This window comes from Coregonus clupeaformis, chromosome 12 (genome assembly GCF_020615455.1).
Source record: "Coregonus clupeaformis isolate EN_2021a chromosome 12, ASM2061545v1, whole genome shotgun sequence".
NCBI lineage: Eukaryota > Metazoa > Chordata > Actinopteri > Salmoniformes > Salmonidae > Coregonus > Coregonus clupeaformis.
The window spans coordinates 42,158,420-42,177,930 of NC_059203.1; the positions used below are offsets into that span (position 1 = coordinate 42,158,420).

Consider the following 19,511-nt stretch of genomic DNA (forward strand, 5'->3'; position numbering starts at 1 on the left):
TGTAACAAACACCACATAGACTCTGTTTATCTATTCTTTATTAAAATCACATTTTGTTGTCATATTAATGCAAATCATTAGGCACCCCTGGTGGTACATATGGTTAGGCACTAAAGGCATTTTAACTATTTTAAGCAGTAGAAAGTATTTTGAAATACCTTTTGAGGCAAGCATAATCATTCAAAGCTGAACATTTACCCAAAAATCAAAATAACAAATTCCCAAAACCAAAAATATGCTATTACAAAATAAATCACTAATATTAAAATCATTGTGGGTTTGAAAACAGTAATTAATAGTATAACATTTGTATTGTTTTGAAAAATGTGGATAACAACCCACTGATATATTATACATGTGATTAGAAATCAGATGTAATAAATTGATTAACTTTAAAATGTGTTCATATGAATGGAAATTATAAGAATACATGGCATACATAAAATGTTCCTTTATTAGTGCAGGACATGGCTGAATACTCTAATCAATCTTCACTATTGCTTCAAACACTCAATGTGGTATCTTAATTTTCCTTTGCTGGGCTCGGCAGTACCTCTTCAGTAGGTTTCTTATTCGATGAACTATCACTGAATGTGCTAATATTGCCCTCTGAAACTTTAGTGCATGGTTCGTTTTCTAAATGGTTACCTGCAGCTCCCTTATTCTCCCCATCACCATCATATTTGCTGTCAGTGTTTCCCTCAAACTCCACTGTCCCTCTCTGGTTGCGCATCTGTACTCTCATGACCATTGGCGTTAGTCATTCCCTCTGAAACATCATTGATTGGTTCACTCTCTGCAGCTCCATTATTTTTGCCAGCAGCAGTGTTAGTCTTTCCCACCATAGCGCCACTGCCACTCTCTGCTTTCTTATCTGTAGCTACCACACTCTTATGATCATTGGCATTAGTCTTTCCTTCCAAAACAATACTGCTTGGTTCACTCTCTGCTTTCTTATCTGTAGCTACCACACTCTTATGATCATTGGCATTAGTCTTTCCTTCCAAAACAATACTGCTTGGTTCACTCTCTGCTTTCTTATCTGTAGCTACCACACTCTTATGATCATTGGCATTAGTCTTTCCTTCCAAAACAATACTGCTTGGTTCACTCTCTGCTTTCTTATCTGTAGCTACCACACTCTTATGATCATTGGCATTAGTCTTTCCTTCCAAAACAATACTGCTTGGTTCACTCTCTGCTTTCTTATCTGTAGCTACCACACTCTTATGATCATTGGCATTAGTCTTTCCTTCCAAAACAATACTGCTTGGTTCACTCTCTGCTTTCTTATCTGTAGCTACCACACTCTTATGATCATTGGCATTAGTCTTTCCTTCCAAAACAATACTGCTTGGTTCACTCTCTGCTTTCTTATCTGTAGCTACCACACTCTGATCATTGGCATTAGTCTTTCCTTCCAAAACAATACTGCTTGGTTCACTCTCTGCTTTCTTATCTGTAGCTACCACACTCTTATGATCATTGGCATTAGTCTTTCCTTCCAAAACAATACTGCTTGGTTCACTCTCTGCTTTCTTATCTGTAGCTACCACACTCTTATGATCATTGGCATTAGTCTTTCCTTCCAAAACAATACTGCTTGGTTCACTCTCTGCTCGCTTATCCGCAGCAACCTTGTTTTTTGTTACATCATGATCAGTATTAGTCTTTCCCTCTGAAACTCTGCTACGTTTGTGAAGTTTATGCTCTGTTGGCTTATCTGCAGCTCTCTTTCTCTGATCATCAGTAATTCTCTCTGAATCTTCACTGCTAGGTCGACAATCTGATCGCTTCGGAGAATCAGTGGTGGGGTGCTGACTAGGGTAGGGCGTAGTTATAGAGCTACCACTTTCAGAAGCTCCATAACTGGATTGAGCAGTATCGTTTTGCCTCACTGGTAGATCCTCATGGGATGAATCAGCATTGGTGTTTTGATTCCTTCCACCAGTAGTCTTTGAGCCCTGACTGGTCCCTTTGTTTCTCTGAGTGCAACTGGTCGACAGATCACACACGTTATCATGAGTCAAACGTGCATCGTTTGGCAACCCCAATCGCATTAAGTCACTAACCTCTCCTGCCATTCCACTCCAATCCATTGGCTTATCCTTGTTAACGTCGTGAGAGACAGACTGATAACTGGCAGTGTTGTCATCAATGGCAACCAGTTTCAGATCAATTGGGTTTTTATCATCTGGGAATGTCTCTTCACTAAATATACTCTGGATCGTCTTGGGGCACCACACAAACTCATGTTTCGGCTCATAGTGCGCGTAGGCATACTTAACTAAATTCCTGCGCTTTTGCTTATCAATGACAGCGAATATGAAGTAGTTGAGCGCACTTTCCTTCACATTGTACAGCTTGCCTTTGACAAGAGTCTGCTCTAGGAAGAAGCGGACCAGTGGGGCCTGGTAGTGGGGGAACCCCAGAGTGCCCAGGCACTTCAGGATGCGGGTGATGCGCAGGTTGTTGTGTGTGTTTCTGCCAGGACCAAAAACACAAGGGTACTGTTAACCTCAAAAGCACTGTTATTCTCAGAAGTTTAATTTGAAAACTGAAATCTTAGCTATTATGTATTGCAATCACTATAAAATAATAACTGGTAAATGACCAAATGAAGAAATTGCTAACCTTTCCAGGTTGTCAAATCTCTCACGCCAGTTGTTTGCACGTTTCACTTCCCCTGTTATGTCATTTGACAGCTCTATGCCGTAGAAGTCCAGCATGAGCTTGTAGGACGTGACCAGCCTCTGCTTTGCTGTGCCATCTTCACGGAAAGCCTGAGGAGGAAGCAGATTGTCATTCAGAACAATTATGAACACATATTTTCATTCATTTCCAGATACTGTATGTGGCGCAGTGGTCTAAGGCACTGCATCGCAGTGCTAACTGTGCCACTAGAGATCCTGGTTCGAATCCAGGCTCTGTCGCAGCCGGCCGCGACCGGGAGACTCATGGGCGGCGCACAATTGGCCCAGCGTCGTCCAGGGTAGGGGAGGGAATGGCCGGCAGGGATGTAGCTCAGTTGATAGAGCATGGCGTTTGCAACGCCAGGGTTGTGGGTTCGATTCCCACGGGGGGCCAGTATAAAAAAATATGTATTCACTAACTGTAAGTCGCTCTCGATAAGAGCGTCTGCTAAATGACTAAAATGTAAATGTAAATATGCAAATGCAGTATGCAGAGAACACTTTCCTTGCTCAAAGAAACTACTAGATGTACCTTAATTTCCTTCTTGGTGAGTTCCTTGGCTTGATAATTCATTCCTGGTTCTTGAAGAGGGAACAACCTAAATAAAATGTTTGTGTATTAAACAAACATTTTAAACAATTGTATTATAACACCTAATTATAAAAAATTAAAATAAACGTATAAATGTAAAGGAAACTGACCATTGGATGTATGAGTGAACTTCTTCCAGTTTTGAATATTTCCTGTGCCATTTATTGTGAAAGTCCTCAATGAAGACACCTAATCAGAGCAAAGGTTACAGTTAAAAATGTCCAAGTCTTGTCAAATCAAAACTGCGCTGAAAGAAACAGTAAATAGATTACCATCAGGGGAGGAGGGTATGTGTCCACGGTAGAACTGTAAATTAGGCATATCATCCTGGGGGAAAGCAATGCAGATTCAGAAATGGGGATATTTGAGAGAGCTGTATCAAAACAGTACAATAATTACAGAGGAATTGGCCAGTAAAATCATCATGTTTCTCCATGTATTACATAAAGGGATGAGGACTTGCTTACTTGTTGTTGCCCGCCAAAGTACAAGTTTGATCTTTGCTCCTGTGGAAACAAGAACATAGTGCTAAAGACTATGTACAAGCTATTGACTGATTGATTGTCAGCAGCAGTAACATACTATGATTGAGGTGGATATATTTTATAGCATAAAGTGTGTAATATTGTGTGGAGAGAATAATGACTTACTGGATAATCACGCCTGTACTTTTGCATATCCCTTGCTGCACTTCTGAATCTCTTAAACTTCTTTGACTGAAAACACATTCACTCCATGAGTTCACAAAATGGCAGATACTGGAAACACCTGACCTGAACAATACTGATAGGCCCATGTCTGAGCTATGTAAAGTAAAACAAACTTGGAGGGAAACTTTTACTAGCTGAATAGGCCGGCTAGTATTCATCTTGGCTACTGACGGGCCTAGCAGACTTTTTTAGTCATATCCATTTTATGTATCTGGAAGTTATTAGATAACATACACAGACATAATAAAAACATCAGTATTCTTAAACCCCTGACTAAAGCTTTGAATGGTGAGCAATAGCTTTACACTACTCATCAATATGAGACCCAATGTTGTACAACTGCAATAATGGTTAAATAAATATTTAGAAAGGTTGTCCCAAAACCCTGTCTCTCAATGTATCAGTACATAAAGTATAAGAACATAGCATTTACATGTTGTGACCAACTGGTGTACCCGCTCCTGAGGAAATACAACAGTGAGCATGTGGTACAAAGGACAGTAGTAATTCATAGGTCTGAAAATTCTCTGCAGATGTGGGCATATACAGTGCCTTCAGAAAGTATTCATACCCCTTGACTAATTCCACATTCTGTTGTGTTACAGCGTGAATTCAAAATGGTTTACATTTATTTTTTTCCACCTATCTACACACAATACCCCATAATGACAAAGTAAAAACATGTTTTTACAAATGTTTGCTAATTTATTGAAAATGAAATACAGACATACAGTGGCTTGTGAAACTATTCACCCCCCTTGGCATTTTTCCTATTTTGTTGCCTTACAACCTCAAATTAAAATGGATTTTTGGGGGGTTTGTATCATTTGATTTACACAACATGCATACCACTTTGAAGATCCAAACTATTTTTTTATTGTGAAACAAGAAATAAGACAGAGCCACAGCCAGCAATTACAGCTGCAAGTCTCTTGGGGTATGTCTCTATAAGCTTGGCACATCTAGCCACTGGGATTTAATGGTGCTCCATGGGACGTTCAAAGTTTTGGATATTTTTTTATAACCCAACCCTGATCTGTACTTCTCCACAACTTTGTCCCTGACCTGTTGGAGAGCTCCTTGGTCTTCATGGTGCCGCTTGCTTGGTGGTGCCCCTTGCTTAGTGGTGTTGCAGACTCTGGGGCCTTTCAGAACAGGTGTATATATACACTGAGATCATGTGACAGATCATGTGACACAGATTGCACACAGGTGGACTTTATTTAACTAATTATGTGACTTCTGATTGGTTGCACCAGATCTTATTTAGGGGCTTCATAGCAAAGGGGGTGAATACATATGCACGCACCACTTTTCCGTTATTTATTTTTTTGAAACAAGTAATTTTTTGAATTTCACTTCACCAATTTGGACTATTTTGTGTATGACCATAACATGAAATCCAAATAAAAATCAATTTAAATTACAGGTTGTAATGCAACAAAATAGGAAAAACGCCAAGGGGGATTAATAATTTTGCAAGGCACTGTATCTCATTTACATAAGTATTCACACCCCTGAGTCAATACATGTTAGAATCTCCTTTGGCAGCAATTACAGCTGTGTCTTTCTGGGTAAGTCTCCAAGAGCTTTGCACACCTGGATTGATCAATATTTGGACATTGTTCTTTAAAGATTTTCAAGACGATATAAGTCAAAACTGTAACTAGGTCACTCAGGAACATTCAATGTCGTCTTGGTAAGCAACTCCAGTGTATAGTTGGCCTTGTGTTTTAGGTTATTGTCCTGCTGAAATATTAATTTGTCTCCCAATGTCTGTTGGAAAGCAGAGTGAACCAGGTTTTCCTCTAGGATTTTGCCTGTGCTTAGCTCTATTCCGTTTCTTTTCATCCAAAATAAAAACTCCCTAGTCCTTGCCGATGACAAGCATACCCATAACATGATGCAGCCACCACCATGCTTGAAAATATGAAGAGTGGTACTCAGTGATGTGTTGGATTTGCCCCAAACATAAAGCTTTGTTTTCAAAACTTAGTTAATTTCTTTGCCACATTTTTTTCCCCAGCTTTACTTTCATGCAAACAGGATGCATATTTTGGAATATTTTTATTCTGTACAGGTTTCCTTCTTTTCACTATGTGTCATTTAGGTTAGTTTTGTGGAGTAACTGCAATGTTGATCCATCCTCAATTTTCTTCTTTCACACCCATTAAACTCTGTAACTGTTTTAAATTCACCATTGGCCTCAGTGTGAAATCCCTGAGCAGTTTCCTTCCTCTCCAGAAACTGAGTTAGGAAGGATGCCCGTATCTTTGTAGTGGCTGGGTGTATTGATACACCATCCAAAGTGTAATTAATAACTTCACCATGCTCAAAGGGATTTTCAATATCTGTTATTATTTCATTTTTTTTACCCATCTACCAATATGTGCCCCTCTTTGCAAGGCATTGGAAAACCTCCCTGGTTGTTTTGGTCCAATCTGTGTTTGAAATTCACTGCTCGACTGAGGGACTTTACAGGTAATTGTATGTGTGGGATACAGAGATGAACTAGTCATTCAAAAATCATGTTAAACACCATGCAATTTGTAACTTTTTAAGCAAATGTTTACTCCTGAACTTATTTAGGCTTGGTATAACAAAGGGATTGAATACTTAATGACAAGACATTTCAGCTTTTCATTTTTCATTAATTTGTAAAACTGTCTAAAAACATAATTCCACTTTGACATTATGTGGTATTGTGTGTAGCCCAGTGACACAAAATCTACATTTAATCTATTTTAACTTCAGGCTGTAACACAACAAAATGTGGAAAAAGACAAGGGGTGTGAATACTTTCTGAATACGCTGTATGAGCGAGCACATGTATGAGCCATTGAAGCATTTTATATAATAGATTTTTATCTGAACATTCTGAAAGATTGAGTTATCAACATTCTGTTAACATTATTTTACATTGGGGAATTTTGTTTTGAATTTAAATTAAATATGCCAGTTGTATTTTATGGTGCCGATAAGAGACTTTTGATGATAGGCTACAGCAGGGTTCTTCAATTCCGGTCATGGCGGGCCGAAACACTTCTGTTTTTTTATTTCTACCTGGTAGTTAATTGCACTCACCTGGTGTCCCAGGTCTGAATTAGCCCCTGATTTAGAAGGAGAGGATGAAAAACAGAGGTGTTTCGGCCCTTCAGGACCGGAATTGAAGAACCCCTGGGCTACAGTATTATGAAACTCATCTGCTGAGAGACCTCACAAAAAACATTATCAGGGCCCAAGGGCCTGCACAGTGCATACGTACATGTTGGGTCCTTCTTTCGCTTGTTTCTTCGTTTGGATGATCCTCCCATGTCGAGTCGTACATGCAGTAGTACTCATCGGTGTCTTCAACATCAAATGACCTGAGAACCGGAACCTCCACTTTAACACTTAAAATAGATTCTGGACTCTCCACTTCACCTCTGGGAAGGGAATCTGGACTAGGATCACTTGGCATGATTAATCTCCAGAGGCGTTTCAGCCAAACCCAACAATTTGGTATGAACAACTTCCAGCGTAGGCCCATGTAGGCGAGAACTGGAACCAGTAATAAAGTGCATTTGTGCCTAAAGCGTTCAATCCCTGGAAACATCCTAGACGTGTCGTCTCAATTTAGTAGACAATTTTAGTGCTGCTCGCAGCCCTGTTCCTATTATCATTAGAAGCCCACTAATTGCGGAGCGGCACACAATATAATGATGTAGGCCTATACAAAATGTTTCAAGGTAACAAAGATTCGTTTTATGATGAACTAAATGACGAGAGCCACCACTATCTTGCATTCGGATTCGAATAATATTTTCACTTTCGTTTCTTCCTTTTTCACTAGTTTCTATACCCATCGTAACACAGTTTGTAAACCCAGAGGCGCAACATCGCGAGACTTCCGGGAACGCTTGCGAAACAGACCAAGCAGACCAGGCCGGGGTTTGAATGAGAAGTCAATGAGAATCGAAAAATGATTCCTTAGTTGTTAATTTTCTCGAAATCTAAAGGCATAACGTAGATTTGAGCTAATGGGTCCGTCTAATTTTTGTCCAATTCATATTTCCATTCAGATGACAAGATAAAAAACGAGTAGAAAAGGTCATTCCTCCTTTATTTTATTTGAATCTGAAATTAAACACATATACGGTTTTGTTTTTATTGTCTAAAGGAAATATTAAATAACGAGAAACTGAATAATTATTTGATTATTCAAATGTTGTGATTTAATTAACGGTTCTGGTTCGACCGGTGCACTATATGTTTTGGTCAATGAATAATCATGGTATCTTGACAACACAGAAAACAATAAATGGGTCTTTCTTCATGTTTTTGATCTGCATATGTAATCGAATAAAAAGATAAATGTTATTTATTTATAAAATTAAAGTATCATTCCAATGATTTGATGATTGACAGTCCACTGTAGTGGGTCATGTGACCAGTCCTGAGTCCAAATTGGTCTAGGTCAGTGAGACAGTCACTTTTACAACCTTAACGACTAACCTGTAGCCTACATAATTGTGGATAGGCTCTATAACCCTCAAACTCAACTCTGGACCTCGAAGCCAGTTCCACTGCATTTTTTCATTGTTCCGCTGTAATGAGGGACTGATTTAGACCTGAGACACCAGGTGTGTGCAATCAATTATCAGGTAGAACAGAAAACCAGCAGGCTCCGGACCTCGTAGGTTAAGAGTTAAGTACCCCTGCTCTATAACATGCCACCGATCACGACAAGCTTCAGTGCCTATGAGAATAGACAAAATAACCACTTGGACAGTCAGCCTTAACCACATGGGCAGTCAGTCCGGTGAAATTCCCGCATCATGACCAATGATCTATACAGTGGTCATGACCAATGGAGAACAGTTTTTAGTTTTGCCTATGTCAGGATCTGTAAGGGTTGGTGTGAGGTGTGACCCAGGAGCGGTGTAGATAGACAGTAGGCAGTAGGCAGAGATGGTGAAACCAGGATCTTTACTGGTGGTCCCAAAACCAGGATACAAAATAACGGACTTGTCGCGATAAAATAGAAGAGCAAATTGGTCTCCAAAAACAGGCTGACAGCAAACATACAAAATACTACTGAAAACAACAATGAAACAGGGAGAACACTTCTCAAGTACCTGAACATACGTCTCACGATCAGACACTGATTGGTACTGTTTGGCATCGAGAAACTAGCAGAGAAAAACAGAGCAAGGGAAGTGAGGGCATACAGACACAGGTGACACCAATAGGGTAATGATTCGTCCAGACTGTGAGTGAGGAGGTGCCTAAGGTTGTTGGAGGATGACACCTAGTGGGTTGCTCCGGAACTGCGACCCCCTCCTGTAACAAGGATCTGGCCGTTTGTGATGAGCCTATAAGGTACATCAATAATAAGGTATGATATTTTTTTTTTAAGAGCTCTGTCCACGGACCTATATCATATGACACGTCCTTTGAAACTCTCTGATTCGCAACCGTGGGTAAAGACCAGGGCCCGGTTTCCCAAAAACATTTTGGTTCATCATTAGAACCATAGGATCGTTATTAACGTGGCTCTTGAAACCCTTGCACATCTACGACTGATACAGACCACTCATAGAGCAGCCAAAGTGCACCATTGGGCTTATTTTCTGCCTTACCTCACAATATATAATTCTAAACCCATTTATAAGAGTTTTGTGTAAATGGGCATGATCATACAATGATACATGTTTCATTTGGGTAATGTATAGGACCAAATGTAATATTTTAAATATGTATTTGTAAAATATATATATATTTTGTACCGGATAAGATTCAGCTTGGGATAAAACTAATATATATATATATATATATAGTTTAATCCCAAGCTGAATCTTATCCGGTACAAATTGGAAACACCTGGATCACCAGAAACGCCAAGCCATTGTCCGATGTCAGCAGAACAACAATAATACAGTGGGGAGAACAAGTATTTGATACACTGCCGATTTTGCAGGTTTTCCTACTTACAAAGCATGTAGAGGTCTGTCATTTTTATCATAGGTACACTTCAACTGTGAGAGACGGAATCTGAAACAAAAATCCAGAAAATCACATTGAATGATTTTTAAGTAATTAATTTGCATTTTATTGCATGACATAAGTATTTGATACATCAGAAAACCAGAACTTAATATTTGGTACAGAAACCTTTGTTTGCAATTACAGAGATCATACGTTTCCTGTAGGTCTTGACCAGGTTTGCACTCACTGCAGCAGGGATTTTGGCCCACTCCTCCATACAGACCTTCTCCACATCCTTCAGGTTTTGGGGCTGTCGCTGGGCAATACGGACTTTCAGCTCCCTCCAAAGATTTTCTATTGGGTTCAGGTCTGGAGACTGGCTAGGCCACTCCAGGACCTTGAGATGCTTCTTACGGAGCCACTCCTTAGTTGCCCTGGCTGTGTGTTTCGGGTCGTTGTCATGCTGGAAGACCCAGCCACGACCCATCTTCAATGCTCTTACTGAGGGAAGGAGGTTGTTGGCCAAGATCTCGCGATACATGGCCCCATCCATCCTCCCCTCAATACGGTGTAGTCGTCCTGTCCCCTTTGCAGAAAAGCATCCCCAAAGAATGATGTTTCCACCTCCATGCTTCACGGTTGGGATGGTGTTCTTGGGGTTGTACTCATCCTTCTTCTTCCTCCAAACACGGCGAGTGGAGTTTAGACCAAAAAGCTCTATCAGACCACATGACCTTCTCCCATTCCTCCTCTGGATCATCCAGATGGTCATTGGCAAACTTCAGACGGGCCTGGACATGTGCTGGCTTGAGCAGGGGGACCTTGCGTGCGCTGCAGGATTTTAATCCATGACGGCGTAGTGTGTTACTAATGGTTTTCTTTGAGACTGTGGTCCCAGCTCTCTTCAGGTCATTGACCAGGTCCTGCCGTGTGGTTCTGGGCTGATCCCTCACCTTCCTCATGATCATTGATGCCCCACGAGGTGAGATCTTGCATGGAGCCCCAGACCGAGGGTGATTGACCGTCATCTTGAACTTCTTCCATTTTCAAATAATTGCACCAACAATTGTTGCCTTCTCACCAAGCTGCTTGCCTATTGTCCTGTAGCCCATCCCAGCCTTGTGCAGGTCTACATTTTTATCCCTGATGTCCTTACACATCTCTCTGGTCTTGGCCATTGTGGAGAGGTTGGAGTCTGTTTGATTGAGTGTGTGGACAGGTGTCTTTTATACAGGTAACGAGTTCAAACAGGTGCAGTTAATACAGGTAATGAGTGGAGAACAGGAGGGCTTCTTAAAGAAAAACTAACAGGTCTGTGAGAGCCGGAATTCTTACTGGTTGGTAGGTGGTCAAATACTTATGTCATGCAATAAAATGCTAATTAATTACTTTAAAATCATACAATGTGATTTTCTGGATTTTTGTTTTAGATTCCGACTCTCACAGTTGAAGTGTACCTATGATAAAAATTACAGACCTCTACATGCTTTGTAAGTAGGAAAACCTGCAAAATCGGCAGTGTATCAAATACTTGTTCTCCTCACTGTATAGCATATGGCTGCTATTCAGCAGATTGTTGCTCTGTAACATAACCGGCGGCCCCGGCCACGAGAGGAGCTACTCAGACTGCTCGGCCTTGTCTCGCTCAATCAGCGGACCAACCCTCTGCAACTTTGCGCTGCGTTGCAGCTTCTAACAGCCTTGTGCTTTTATGCAGTGGGGAGTTTTCTCCAGGTCCTTGGGGATGGACACGTCCTCAGATTTGTTTTAATTTTTATGAAAAAACAAAATGTGTGCAGTGGAGGGTCAGGTAGGCTACTGTATATAGCTGTGGGCTAATATCTGAGACAGATATATATTTTATTAATTTATTTGTCAGGGACAATGCACAACAGAAACAAAGGCTACGTCTCAGAGCACTGAGAAAACATGTGTCGCAACAGATTTAGCTAATAGCTAATTTCCATCTGTAATCCCTAAAACATCTAGACATGGAAACATTATATACAAAACAGAAACACATTATACAGTAAAACAAAACAAAAAAACAGAGATCAGGACATAACACAGAAATCAAAACATTGTGGTGCAGTGTGCTAAATCACTGTGGAGGAAAGAAGACAACCGGGGTTCAAATCTTGAAATCAAATCAACATTACATGACGAAAATGGTTAGTTTGTAGATTATGGTGTTATTTATTTTCATTCATAAAAATTTGTCAGCGAAATGTATAGGCCTAGCCTACATTTCACATAAAACGTGGGCTATTAAAGGCTCTGCAGTGGCAGAGCAGAGCTGTTGTGAAGGAAGTTGTCAAGGAAGTGAGTTTGTGTTTATACTGGACCTCCCGCTCCTACCTACCGTCAACAAATCATGTTAATGGGGAGCTATACTGAGTATCCACATTGTTGGAAAATTTGGGCGGCGCACGGCGATGTGGTGCAGAGCTCAATTTGGCCTCTGCATGCCTCCAGAGGCTCCGCGATTGCGTCACACCATCCATAAGGCCCATCCGACCACATATTCGGATCAAGCATAAATTGGCTTTTAATGGTGTTTGGTTATTACGCAGGCTGCATCGATTTCAGCACCAGGGAACTGGACAGCTCCCCCAACGGAATCGTGAAAAAACGAACATGGCCCAAACGACAACGCTCTTACAGGTTCACTCAACATGCTTGTTTGGGAAACACTTAAAAAGTTTAATCATAAATAACGATGCATCTGGTACGACCATAAAATGCTTAAAGCGGCAATCAGCAGTAGCAACAATAACAAAGCGGGCTCCCCACCCCATGTTCGGTAAAAAGCTGAGGGATGGGGCTGGAGAAATGATATCACTCTCAAATTAATAAACAGAGCTATGGATGCCAGGACCATCCATTATATAAAACATTTGGTTTTAACCATGTTTTGAGGCTATATGTGTTTGTAAAAAAAAAATTGTTTACAAACGTTGGAGTAAAACAAGCTTATATTTTCGGTTCTGATGGGGTATGACAGTTGAACTAAGCTCATGATGCATTTATAAGTTATATTCTTCAAGAATCAATGGGTACATATCATTCATTTATAAGTCCCCAACAATTGATGTAGTAACTGCTGATTGCCCCTTGAAGTTACATCGCAAGTGGGAAACTAGGCCCTGATCTGTCGGTCTCTCTTGGACTGTCACGTTCAGTGTTCTCCAGACAGTCCCGGGGAAAAGTGCCTCACACTTCGAAAACCAAATTGGCAATGAAGTAGGACAGGCTATGGTTTACAATGTTTATTTGTCCAATTATGTAGGCTAGTATGCCGTGGCTCGCCATATGAGATGGATAAAAGTTGCCTATGCCTACAAGTGGATATCGATCAACTTAAAACCGACTTTACTCTGCATCTCTCTGAGCTGCTCTTTCACTGACGACCAGCAGCGGTTTTCTAGAATTCCTAGCTTCCGGGATTTCCAGCGATTTTGCTATAGTCCCGCATCTGTGACGCAGATGGGGCCAGATAGCCTATTAGGATAAATTACTTCCCAACGATTTCACAAATTATGGTATTTTTGCAGTAGCCTATTGTGAGGGAAATGTTTAATAGATTGGACAATAGCCTACGATTCGATTAAGCTACAAATTAATAGGCCTACGGTAGCCTATAGCCTATAATTGAGGACGTGGTTTATGCAGTATTCCATGGTGTCCGTCTCTATAACCTACCAGTAGTGTCGGTCAATCTGTAGACCTAGACACTGTGCATCTGTCCCGCTACATAAACTCACTCACGCCAAAGTTTGACGTAGGCCTAATTGGAACATCGTCCCTTTTAGCAGGGCTAGAGAGCGTTGTCTGCAAGGCTGTTGTCACGGATTGTAGTGGAATTCTGAGATTCGAGGTGAAGATCCGTGTCTGGGTGTTGGAGAGGCAGCCTGTTCGTAGGTCGACATCCTCGACAATAGGCTAGCAGGCAATGCGGCGGCTGGAGGGACAGCGAAAAGTCGCGTATACAAGTCAAAATGATGATGTGGTACCTAAATAATTATGGTAATTATGCTGTGAGAACAAGGAATCCGCTGACACTGTCCTCGATTATAATAGTTTATTTACATTGAAGATTTCAGCGCCAATTTACAGACTTCTGCAGACATCTGGAGAACAACCGGCCCAATCTTTTAATATGTTGTTACCACCCTCCTATGTCCCAACCATAGTATTTATAATCTGTGACATGATATGGGTGGTTTCCCCTACAGACCAATCCCAGGACGCCACATAACAGACTTCCTCTGTTTTAGGGTGCCCCTATAGAAATGCTCTCCAGATGCTTCCTCAAGCTGAGTCAACTTCCTCTAACACACCATTTGCAAACGTCAGCAAAGTCATAAATTGTCTAGATACTACAATGACATAGCCTAAATAACTCACGCTGTATTAGTAGGTAGGTTCGGAAATGACTATGTCTCAACTGCAGAGCTGGAGAGCGTTGTATCCTGTAGCCTTCCATCTCTCGTCCTGGGCTCAGAGCAGCGGTCATGTTTCTCCTCCCCAGAGTTGGGCGCCTCTGTTTCGTAAAGCCGCCTTTTAATGCTGCAGGTAACCAGCCAATGTAGAAACGCCAGGTGGAGGTCTGCTGACAATACTTCCTTGTCGAGACCTGCCGAGGGGACAAGCTCTCCAAAACAATAGCACACACAGTGGCAAGCACTGCCTATCTCAATTACTATAAAAGAGACTCTATAACCTAATAGTCTCGCCCGTTGCCTCTCATCCAGAAGTCTCAGCACCCTGCGTCTTTTATCAACGCTGTCCAGGATCCTGAACCTGACAGAATACAGGTAAAACAGCTCAGTGCCAATTAGAGGCAGTGCCTGAGATGATAAACAAATCTGTTATAAGAAACCTTAAAGCGCGCACGTTTTGTTCAGGCAACACCTCCACATATAAGTATTATAAATGTCATCATGAGCGGACATATAGGAGTTTAGTATAGGCCTAAATATATGAGCTGAGGCTGTTCCGACTTAACAAGGCATTATCGTGTATCAGTGGGGAAGCCTTGAATCCCGCGAAGATGCATCAAACCATATAGCGGCACACTGTCCTATAGTTTACCGACGGTAAATAATTGGATCTATGAATTTGTTTCAAGTATAGGCCTATAGCAATTTGCAAAAAAAATACATTGTCACAAAATAGCTTGACATTATTTAGCCCATACAAAGATGACATAGCCTATAGGCCTATGTAACCCGTCTGTGGCGGGTATAGGCCCTAAATCAAAGTAGCATTTGAGTCCAGCCTCGAGCGGGCCAGATGCTCAGTTGTCAATATGCCTATATGGACGCATTACCGCTTGAACGACATCACTGGTATAGAGATGGACACCATGGAATACTGCATAAAACCCGTCCTCAATCATACATTTTTACTATGGATAGGCTATAGGCTACTTTTGTCCTATTTGATAGGAGTCAAAGTAGCCTATATTTCTACGAAACATTTCCCTGACATTCAAGGCTGGGCTCAATAGCTTGGAAGTAATTTATCCGACACCCACTATCCGGCGAGCAGCTGTGCGCCTCTGCATTGTAACGGTATATTAGCCTGCATATTTTGATAAATAAAGATTGTAAACCATAGCATTGCCAACTTGGTTGTTGAACTGTGAGGCACTTTTCCCCGGGACTGTCACTGAAGGTGACACAGTCCAGGAGAGACCGGACGGATCTTAAACGTTCGGTTGCGCACCGGAGAATTTCAAAGGACAAGTCATATGCTCATAGGTCCGTGGACAGAGCTCAATTTTCATATCATACCTAATTATTGATGTAGTTTATAGGCTCATCAGAAATGTCCAGATCCTGAAATAGGCAAAACTAGAAACTGTTCTCCATGGGTCATGACCACTGTAGATCAATCTGAGATATGGCTTTTTCTTTGCAACTCTGCCTAGAAGGTCAGCATCCCGGAGTCGCGTCTTCACTGTTGATGTTGAGACTGATGTTTTGCGGGTACTATTTAATGAAGCTGCCAGTTGAGGACCTGTGAGGCGCCTGTTTCTCAAACTAGACACTCTAATGTATTTGTCCTCTTGCTCAGTTGTGCACCCGGGCCTCCCACTCCTCTTTCTATTCTGGTTAGAGCCAGTTTGCGCTATTCTGTGAAGGGAGTAGTACATAGCGTTGTACGAGATCTTCAGTTTCTTGGCAATTTCTCGCATGGAATAGCCTTCATTTCTCAGAACAAGAATAGACTGACGAGTTTCAGAAGAAAGTTATTTGTTTCTGGCCATTTTGAGCCTGTAATCGAACCCACAATTGCTGATGCTCCAGATACTCAACTAGTCTCAAGAAGGCCAGTTTTATTGCTTCTTTAATCAGCACAACAGTTTTCAGCTGTGCTAACATAATTGCAAAAGGGTTTTCTAATGATCAATTAGCCTTTTAAAATGATAAACTTGGATTAGCAAACACAACGTGCCATTGGAACACAGGACTGATGGTTGCTGATAATGGGCCTCTCTACGCCTACAGTGGGGAAAAAAAGTATTTAGTCAGCCACCAATTGTGCAAGTTCTCCCACTTAAAAAGATGAGGGAGGCCTGTAATTTTCATCATAGGTACACGTCAACTATGACAGACAAAATTAGAAAAAAATTCCAGAAAATCATATTGTAGGATTTTTTATGAATATATTTGCTAATTATGGTGGAAAGTAAGTATTTGGTCAATAACAAAAGTTTCTCAATACTTTGTTATATACCCTTTTGTTGGCAATGACACAGGTCAAACATTTTCTGTAAGTCTTCACAAGGTTTTCACACACTGTTGCTGGTATTTTGGCCCATTCCTCCATGCAGATCTCCTCTAGAGCAGTGATGTTTTTGGGCTGTCGCTGGGCAACCTGGACTTTCAACTCCCTCCAAAGATTTTCTATGGGGTTGAGATCTGGAGACTGGCTAGGCCACTCCAGGACCTTGAAATGCTTCTTACGAAGCCACTCCTTCGTTGCCCGGGCGGTGTGTTTGGGATCATTGTCATGCTGAAAGACCCAGCCACGTTTCCTCTTCAATGCCCTTGCTGATGGAAGGAGGTTTTCACTCAAAATCTCATGATACATGGCCCAATTCATTCTTTCCTTTACACGGATCAGTCGTCCTGGTCCCTTTGCAGAAAAACAGCCCCAAAGCATGATGTTTCCACCCCCATGCTTCACAGTAGGTATGGTGTTCTTTGGATGCAACTCAGCATTCTTTGTCCTCCAAACACGACGAGTTGAGTTTTTACCAAAAAGTTCTATTTTGGTTTCATCTGACCATATGACATTCTCCCAATCCTCTTCTGGATCATCCAAATGCACTCTAGCAAACTTCAGACGGGCCTGGACATGTACTGGCTTAAGCAGGGGGACACGTCTGGCACTGCAGGATTTGAGTCCCTGGCGGCGTAGTGTGTTACTGATGGTAGGCTTTGTTAATTTGGTCCCAGCTCTCTGCAGGTCATTCACTAGGTCCCCCCGTGTGGTTCTGGGATTTTTGCTCACCGTTCTTGGGATCATTTTGACCGCACGGGGTGAGATCTTGCGTGGAGCCCCAGATCGAGGGAGATTATCAGTGGTCTTGTTTGTCTTCCATTTCCTAATAATTGCTCCCACAGTTGATTTCTTCAAACCAAGCTGCTTACCTATTGCAGATTCAGTCTTCCCAGCCTGGTGCAGGTCTACAATTTTGTTTCTGGTGTCCTTTGACAGCTCTTTGGTCTTGGCCATAGTGGAGTTTGGAGTGTGACTGTTTGAGGTTGTGGACAGGTGTCTTTTATACTGATAACAAGTTCAAACAGGTGCCATTAATACAGGTAACGAGTGGAGGACAGAGGAGCATCTTAAAGAAGAAGTTACAGGTCTGTGAGAGCCAGAAATCTTGCTTGTTTGTAGGTGACCAAATACTTATTTTCCACCATAATTTGCAAATAAATTCATAAAAAATCCTACAATGTGATTTTCTGGATTTTCCTTTCTCATTTTGTCTGTCATAGTTGACGTGTACCTATGATGAAAATTACAGGCCTCTCTCATCTTTTTAAGTGGGAGAACTTGCACAATTGGTGGCTGACTAAATACTTTTTCCCCCCACTGTATGGTAGTGGATGCACCAAAGCCTGTAGTAAATGTTTTCTGCCAGTCAAAAGATACCCTGTGTGTTAAAAAGGTGGATTTTGTGGTGTTCATTGCCACAGTTATAATCTGTACGGCTCAAGTCTCAAAGAAGTCTAAGAAACTGGACATTATTGTGGCTGTGGCAGAAAGGTTTTTGGGACTTAAGGATTTTACATCTGAAGACTTGCAAGGGGTACTGGTGCTGGAAGACCTGCACTCCCAGGTTCCCCTTGAGCCTGTGTAGGGATCAGATCTGTTTAATGTTTTTAACAGAAAAGTTGTTTGATTTATATGATTTTATTTCTTTTTAGTAGTTTGGTAGTTTTTTGGTAGTTTGTTCCGTTTTTGGGGAATCCTATTTCCATCCAGCACAGTAGGTGGTGGGATGCACATTAAATTATGCGATCGCCAATATACCAAAGAAGAAGAAGAAGATATCATGGATGAGATCAATGGATCGCCCATCAGTATGGGTATAGATAGATAGATAGATAGATAGATAGATATCTACTTAGTCCGTTTGCAACAAATAATATATTATAAAAAATAAAAGCACATTTGAATGTGATGCTCACGAGTTCTGCTCACAAAACGATCAGTTAGCTAGCTAGATAGATGGGTAATGTCGCATATTTAAGGTGTTAAACAGGGTGAAGAGTATTAGAAGTGGTTTTATATTATATATACTGTACCTCCATTGTCCATACATTCACACAAACACACCAAAGGATTGGGATAACCTGGTTTGGTTATCTATTGTTCAATGTAGGTGTAGTCGCTCACCTGTCTGTCATTGTAAAGTGTGTGTGTGTGCCCTGGCTGTGTTCAGTAGAGCACAACATTGTCGAAAGTTCAGATAGAAATGAATTGTCTAGATATTATCTTATGTGTCTCTCTGCCAAGTAGGTCTAGCAATGAATCATATCATCTCTATTCATTACATTAGGCTTACTAATATCTTCAACGTGTACATTGTCATCCACCTGAACTCAACCAGGTTGATTCTGTCCTGTGTTCATTAAACAAGCAAGTTCAGATAGTATTCTACCTCCTGTTTAACTGTATTTTCTTACGTGTTGTGCCTTTTGAACATTACCCTGTCCTTTATTGACTTATTCTCTGTTCATCTCTATAGTGGCCTGTTGTTATTGTTGTATTGACGATGTTGTCTTCTGTTCTTATTTCCCCAGTGGCCTGGCTGCGTTGGGCCGGGCTGTGAGGTGGTGGTGGTGTTCTCTGGGTGATGTGTGGCTATGGGTGTTGAGGTGGTGCCCATGCCAGGCCATGCCCCGGAGCTGGAGAGGACTTAGATAGCAGCTGAACCGCTCTGCTCTGCCCTCCCCTCCCTGACAGACACTGGTAGGAGGCAGCCTCAGCAATGGCAACGGACCCAGGAACAGGTGAGGAATGGAT

General features: G+C 41.4%; 1 protein-coding gene across 1 annotated transcript; it reads right to left on the reverse strand.

Moving 5' to 3' along the window:
• Positions 1-20: 20 nt before the first annotated feature.
• LOC121578232 (opioid growth factor receptor) lies at positions 21-7,800 on the reverse strand. Its single transcript, XM_041892439.2, has 8 exons — positions 7,261-7,800; positions 3,936-4,001; positions 3,753-3,791; positions 3,558-3,612; positions 3,396-3,474; positions 3,226-3,292; positions 2,635-2,783; positions 21-2,484 (listed from the first exon to the last, which is right to left on the reverse strand). Exons 1-8 carry the CDS (start codon positions 7,588-7,590, stop codon positions 702-704), a joined length of 2,568 nt encoding a protein of 855 aa, XP_041748373.2. The 5' UTR covers positions 7,591-7,800; the 3' UTR covers positions 21-701.
• Positions 7,801-19,511: the final 11,711 nt, after the last annotated feature.

Coding starts and splice junctions, on each gene's coding strand:
- LOC121578232 (XM_041892439.2), bottom strand. CDS start 7,590: ATGTTTCCAGGGATTGAACGCTTTAGGCACAAATGCACTTTATTACTG. Junction 4,002..7,260: donor GCGAAAGAAGGACCCAACAT/GTACGTATGCAC, acceptor ATGTGTTTTCAG/TCAAAGAAGTTTAAGAGATT. Junction 3,613..3,752: donor ACTTTGGCGGGCAACAACAA/GTAAGCAAGTCC, acceptor GCTTTCCCCCAG/GATGATATGCCTAATTTACA.